At 37.1% G+C, this 7,143-nt stretch overlaps 1 protein-coding gene across 1 annotated transcript in view; it reads left to right on the top strand.

Annotated features, from left to right (window-relative positions):
* Nucleotides 1-7,143, top strand: part of GALNT17 (polypeptide N-acetylgalactosaminyltransferase 17) — a gene marked incomplete at both ends in the record, with an annotated part of 169,641 nt that overhangs the window by 158,098 nt on the left and 4,400 nt on the right. The window contains 2 exons of the mRNA XM_015823963.1: nt 1,993-2,178; nt 6,343-6,480. Of these exons, the coding sequence (XP_015679449.1) occupies nt 1,993-2,178; nt 6,343-6,480 (324 nt within the window). The remainder of the gene's footprint in view (nt 1-1,992; nt 2,179-6,342; nt 6,481-7,143) is intronic.

The following is a 7,143-nucleotide window of genomic DNA, read 5'->3' on the forward strand; positions in this document are numbered from 1 at the left end:
TGGCCACAGAGAGGGCTCTGAGTGCTGCCTCTGGCACCCGTGCCATAGGTTCGCCACCACTGATATATGTAGTCTATCATTTTTCGGATGATACCGTTTCTGAAGCTAACGTTAGATTTAGTGTTGAGACAATGCTGTTTAAAAACAAGTGTCTTGTTGAGTGTCACACTGTGGTATTTCCGTGTTGGACAGTGCTGTAATTGGTTCCCTTGCCAAATAACTTCCAACTCTTCCCTTGCATCTCAATTTTGAAGTTGGAAAGCACATACTTGGGTCTTGTTTGGGTTGGAACTCAAATGGTTGATGGTATAATATTGTCCTAATTCCTCAGGTGCTACTGTAAGTTTCCCAGCTGTCCAGTGGTGGGATTCAAATATGTGAACAACTGGTTCTCTGTGTGGATGCCACTTCCGGAAGTCCATTCTGAGCCTGGGCAACAAAAAATTAGCTACTGGTTCTGCTGAACTGGTGCGAACTGGTTGAATCCCATCACTGCAGCTGTCTCATCAAAAGTTGTGCAGCCACTGCTGTGTTGTCCCTATAGATGAATAGATGTGTATTGTCAGGGACTAGTTGATCATTTGCATACATGTTATACAATGTTGGAGACAATACACTATCTTTTGGCACCCCATTCTTCTTCATCCTGGTTTCTAGTCCAGTGCCTTAACACATTCAATGGTTTTTTTCCCCTTCTGCACTTTTTTCTTTTTTCAATAATTTTAATGTATTTCTCTACAACATTGTTGTATTGGTTTTAAATAACAAAATAATAATAATAATAATAATAATAATAATAATAATAATAATAATAATAATAATAATAACAACAACAACAACAACAACAATAACAACAACAACAACAAGTGCAAAAAGATCACACAGACTGATTACAAGCAGCAGCATGACAAAGTAGCAACAATGGTGCATTGGAAGATGTGCAAGAAATATCATTTGCCTGTAAGCAAGAATTGGTGGGATCATAAAATAGAGAAAGAAAATGATAAAATTAAACTGCTCTGGGACTTCAGAATTCAAACAGACAAGCACTTGCAACATAACACCCCGGACTTAACAATTGTCGATAAGAAAGAAAAATAGGTCTGGATAGTGGACGTGGCAGTGCCTGGAGACAGCAGAATAGATGAGAAAGAACTGGAGAAGATAACAAAATACAAAGACCTACAAATAGAAATAGAAAGACTGTGGCAAAAGCAAGCAAGGGTAGTACCAATAGTAATAGGCGCCTTGGGTGCAATCCCAAAACAATTGGAGCATCACTTGAACACTTGAATTTGATTTTAGAATAGATATTTATTGTGATTTTTATTATCGCCTGTTCACCGCCCTGAGTCCCGTTAGGGAGATAGGGTGGTATACAAATCTAAATAAACATAAACATAAACCATTGGCATTGACAAATTCGCCATTAGTCAATTGCAAAAGGTGGCCTTACTGGAAACCGCCTCCATCCTGCGACAATATCTATAATACCATCAAACATCCACATCTGCCTATCCCAGGTCATAATAATAATAATAATAATAATAATAATAATAATAATAATAATAATAATAATAATAATAATAATAATAATAATAATAATAATGATGATGATGATGTTGGAAGGGACCTTAGAGGTCTTCTAGTCCAACCCCCTGCTCAGGCAGGAAACCCTATACCATTGTTTAATATAATCCTTAATAAAATTATTGAAAATTGTTGAAAAAAAGGCAATGCAAGTACAAAAGAAGAGCTTAGACAGGAAGTCACCATACATATTTGTCCTTTTTGTGACATCGTGGCTTGCTGGATACACCTCATTTACATTGAGTAATGCAAATCTTCCAAATATTCTAGGGAAATAAAATGGATCTGAAAGATACCATCTTGGAGGATAGTGATAGTGGTTAGCATGTGTGTGAATAAGGGGTGTTTCCAGGTTACTGACTTTCTGTTGTTGTCTTTTCTCCCTTGTCTCAATCTTTCCAGGTATGGCTGTGTGGTGGCAGCATGGAGGTTCTCCCTTGCTCTCGAGTGGCCCACATTGAGCGCAAGAAAAAGCCGTACAACAATAACATTGGCTTTTACACCAAGAGGAATGCACTGCGGGTGGCTGAGGTGTGGATGGACGACTACAAGTCCCATGTATACATTGCATGGAACCTGCCATTGGAGGTGAGTCAATATACTTAGGTCTCCATCATCTGCCTTTTCTCCTAATGCCCTTGATGGGAATCTGTGGGGGATTGTGCTTATATCAGAGGAACTTTCAGCCTTTTGTAGACATCCCATTCATACAAACACACACACTACATAAACCACACAGCTGATCCTAACATACAAAGAGAGCGGAGAAATCTAATTTCCTCTCTCTTGAATTACTTCTACTCCAGATATCTGCCTTTTTCCTTTTTTATGAGAGGAGGAGACTTTGACCTTCCCTTCATCACAAGATACCAATCTGCTTGCTTTCAACATGTCAAATACAGCTAAGAAAGTGTGATCTTTGATCAGCTTAATTTCAGATTTTGCTTTTTCATTTGGAACTACATAATTTCCATATGAACATTTTAATGAACCTGTAGGAGATGACCAGGGGGAGCCCGAGGGTAGGGTCAAACACATCATCTGTTTGGAATCTACACCCCCATAAGGGACTTAGGTCCCACCCCCTTGAAATCTATTGATTCTTATCTGGCGCCAATTTTTGCGTACAGGTTGCATGGAATTAACTTGCAGTACTTTTTGATCTCAATTCTGGTTCCTGGTTTCTTGTACCTGGCAGAACCCACTTGAGTGCCAGTTTGCTCCCAGTTTAATTGGAAAGTTCCATTTTTGACAGGGATGAGCAGTGTGACCCCACTGGCCATATGTGACCCCCGCCCATTCATATAGATGCTGGAGCCCAAGCTAGTTCATACCAGTGAATTTGGGTGGCTGAAATTGTTTACTATCAGCCTCCCAAGAATGCTAAAATGATTATGTTAAATCTCTGAAAGGCTTCATACCAGTGTCTTGCTTTAAATACGCCTCAAGGCTCCCCAGACAGGCTTTAAATTGCTATTTTTTCCAACCCTCATTCCGATAACAACATTTTGAGAAATAAAAACTAAAACCAAACAAACACATAAAAGTGCAGTTCTTGGCTACAAGATAAAACCCATCCATACCCCTATGAGTTCCTTTTTTTTTCTGAATGTAACTAAAGAAAATTTAAGCTGAATTCCAACTCCTTAGAATTTCATGAGCACGTCCCTGTTATTTTCTTGGAAACAATAACGAAGTGCTTTGCAATTGCCTTTTTAATTATTTTTTCTTAATTTCCCAATGTATTACTTACTGGTCTCTCATTTTAATACTGATCAGGTCCAACAGTGCTTCCCTTTCCAAGACCAGCCAAAGTCATTTCAGTACTGACCTCAGTATATATTATTTTCTTAAATACAATAGGCTAGAATATTGTCATTTTTCAATTTTTCAGAATTTTTTTTTTTTACTTTACCATCTAGGCTACAGATCTTGGCTTCCTAATGTTCTCCCTGTAAGTGCTAACCAGGTCTAACCTTATTCAGTTGTTTTGAGATTGGCTAAATCAGGCTAAGTGTTGCCATCTGTTGTGACATTTTTTAAAAAAAGAGATAATAATTTAATAATCAGATTGATGGCTGAGTGGGAAGAGTTTTACTAGTGAAGATACATTGTCAATACAGAAGCCAATTGTTTATTCAGCCTTCTTAGAAATGGGATCTGGACTTTTAAACAGGCTTTTAAATGTATTTCTTTCTTCTCTGGCTTATTTGTTCTTCACCAATTTCGGCTTTTGTTTTTCTGGTTCTTCTGGTGTGCTTTATTGATTTTTTGATTTTTTTAAAATTGTGTTTTTTGCTTTTATCTTTGTTCTTTGCTTTGAGAATTGTCATCTTGGAAGATAAGTGCTTTGTGTTTTCTAAGTTGCTAATAGAGTGTAGATTGAACATTAAAAATGGAGAGAGAAGAGAGAGAGAGAAAAAAAAAAGAGAGAGAGATCCTGAATCAAACCTCACAGACAACAGAAGTTATAATTCCAAATATTCACAAACATTCATCACTCTGAAAGATATTTCTTCTCAAAGTGGGCAGTATAAAAGTTGAGAAAACCTATTAAGTTTTTTAAAGAGATTCATATTTTACTTTACTGTCTGAAAAATGACACAATATCTCAAAAACCCATTAAAGATATATTGTGATCAGGAAATAGAAAATTATAACTGGAACTTTCAGCTAAATGCTGAAATATTCCATCCCCAAATCTTAACCAACTTTTCTCCTTATAAGCAATTTCAAAAATTCTCTTCATTCCATCAAGTGTTTAATTGTTTCTTTCCAGTGCATTCATCTTTCTATAAGTTGGACCAATCTTTGCTGTTCACATTTTAGCCCTGCAAAGATGTCAGAGTTTTTTTTTCCCTTTTCAGATTTTTTTTGCACTTTTGAAATATGAGATTTTCATAAACATTTAAACAGATGGTGCTGTTTGGGGCTGCAGATTCATTCACTGGCATTCATTTCCAAACACTGGCAATAGAAAGAATGAAAATTCAATTTATGGGAGCACAATAGTTTGGTTTCACATCAGTCTTCTTCCTCAACAACAATTAAAAAATATCAACAGCAAAAGCTTCCATGAACATTGACTTCCGCTGCCTACCATGGCTTCAGTCAATGAAGATTTTCACACAACACTTCAGTGTCTCTGTTAGATAGAAAAGTTGTAGACTATTTTAAACATCTGTAATTAAAGGATGCATTTTACCCTAAGCACACTATAATTTTCCCTGCAAGCTAGGATATCTAATCTAGAGGTTATCTTTCAAGCCAACATGTGGTTGCCAAGATCACAGCAACTTGGAGGAATCTGCAGTCTTTGACATACTTTAGAAACAAAGATTTGTTTCAAAAAGAAAAAAGATATAGAGGGAAGCAGTGATGGTGTTGGTATAAATTAGCTTTAGTTAGAAATAATCTTCTCTCTTATCGTCTGTCTTAACGACTTCTTGATCTTTTCTCTGCTTTGCATAATTTTGCTTACTTTGAAAAAAGTATAGCATGATGGGTCTGTATGTATGTATGAAAATAGTGGTAGTGGTGGTGGTGGTGGTGGTGGTGGTGGTGATGATGATGATGATGATGATGATGATGATAACACCAAGGAAGATGACAATGGTGATGACAATGATGATGATGACAAAAGGTTTGGAGAAATGGCAAAAACTTATCAAGGAACAAGCTAACCAGACTTGTTAAGATTATAAATTCAACATTCTCATTATTTCATCAAACCAGGACTCTCAAGCAAATATTAATGCTGAGAAGGTTATCTTTTTATAAGTCCTAGGTCTGTATACCAGAAAAAGATGACTTTCAGAGACGGGAATCATAACTTCTTCCTAAGAAACATCCTGATTTTGTGACTAAAGGGCCCATTTCTGTGCATAGGACCACATTGCTTTGAACATTTTGGAATTATTTCAAGTTCCAAAAAGAATCAGAGCAGGCTGTGCCATTTCAATGTCAAAATGGAGTCTGCTGATTTCAGAATGTTTCATCTATTGCCATTCTTAAAGATTTCAGGAAAACATTTTGCTACTCTTAGTTGGAGTTGATGGGGATTGAACTCGTGATCTTCTACATATAAAGCAGGTGCTTTGCCACTGAATTATACTCCATATCTTTAACTGTATTGAAAGGAGCGTGATGGTTAGAATGCTGAGTTGACAATCAGCAAGCCCACATTTGAGACTGGAGTACTGCTGTGTGGTGGGATGAGCTCCCATCATTTGGTCCAGCTCCTGCCGACCTAGCAATTCAAAAGTGTGCAAACGCAAGTAGATAAATAGATACCATTTTAGTGGGCTCCTTAACAGGGACATGAAAGGAACCCCTCAACTGGGCATCTCCCAGACAATGGTGATGTCACCAATTAATCCTTTCAACCTGGAAGGGCCTTGTTGCTTCTGATACAAATATGACAACGATGATGACAAGCTGTATTGGCTGGGTTGGATGGGAATTTTATGCCGGGGGTGATTTTTAGGCCAAAGTTTACTCACCTTTTTTAAAGAGGCTGTTGGACCTCCTTACTCCAGATATATTGACAATCTTTTTCTAAGTTTCTTAGGGCTTTCTAATGTGAAAAGAAGATAAAGACTTCAAAAGTGGCATCATAAGCTATGGGGGTAGGAAAATCCAAAAGAAAGATTCCTAACAATGTCTTTTTGACAAACAAGTGACCCTCTGGTTATCCCAGAGCAAAGCAACAACAAGAGAAAGTGATGATGTAATGGTGTATCTCTCTTTCAGAACCCAGGAATTGATATTGGAGATGTTTCGGAGCGAAAAGCACTTAGAAAAAGTTTGAAGTGCAGAAGTTTCCAATGGTACCTGGACCATGTCTACCCAGAAATGAGAAGATACAATAACACCATTGCCTATGGAGAGGTAATTGAGAAGGAAACACCGCACAGAACATGTAGGGATTCACTTGAATTTAGGCTACATTTTATGCCTCTCTCCCAACTACTTTCTAATGAGATCTGCAGGGAGTAACTAGAATCAGCCAGTTTTACTCAAAACTGGAATTAAAACTCTTTCAGCCAACTCCAATGGCTATCCAATGTAATTCTTGCCTTCAGAACAAAAGACTACAAAGATCTCTGGAATCAGTTTAATTTGGTCAAGTTCCATTTAACCCAGGATAGTCTACACCAGGAGACTTAGTATCTTTCAGGTGTTTTGGGCTTCAGTTACTATTTTTCTTGAATATTGTCTTTGCTGGTTATCAGTTGAGAAGATGCCATCAAAATTTGCATATTTCTGTACATTTCAGCTTTCTACTTGAGAAACTTTCCTGACTCTTTATCAAGGTGATGTCATTTCTTAACATTAGATATCATAGCCAGAACTTTATTTATTTATTTATTTTATTAAATTTATATCCCGCCCTTCTCCTTGCGGACTCAGGGCGGCTAACAATCGGGTAAAAATACACAAATAACATTACAAATTTAAAAATTAGTTAAAAAGGAAATATTTAAATTTAATCTAATTAAAATATAATTAAAACCCCCTCTAAAAGTTTCCCCTAGGCCAGTCCCGCAAGCT

This window comes from Protobothrops mucrosquamatus, unplaced genomic scaffold (genome assembly GCF_001527695.2).
Source record: "Protobothrops mucrosquamatus isolate PMUCROS unplaced genomic scaffold, P.Mucros_1.0 scaffold2059, whole genome shotgun sequence".
Taxonomy (NCBI): Eukaryota; Metazoa; Chordata; class Lepidosauria; order Squamata; family Viperidae; genus Protobothrops; species Protobothrops mucrosquamatus.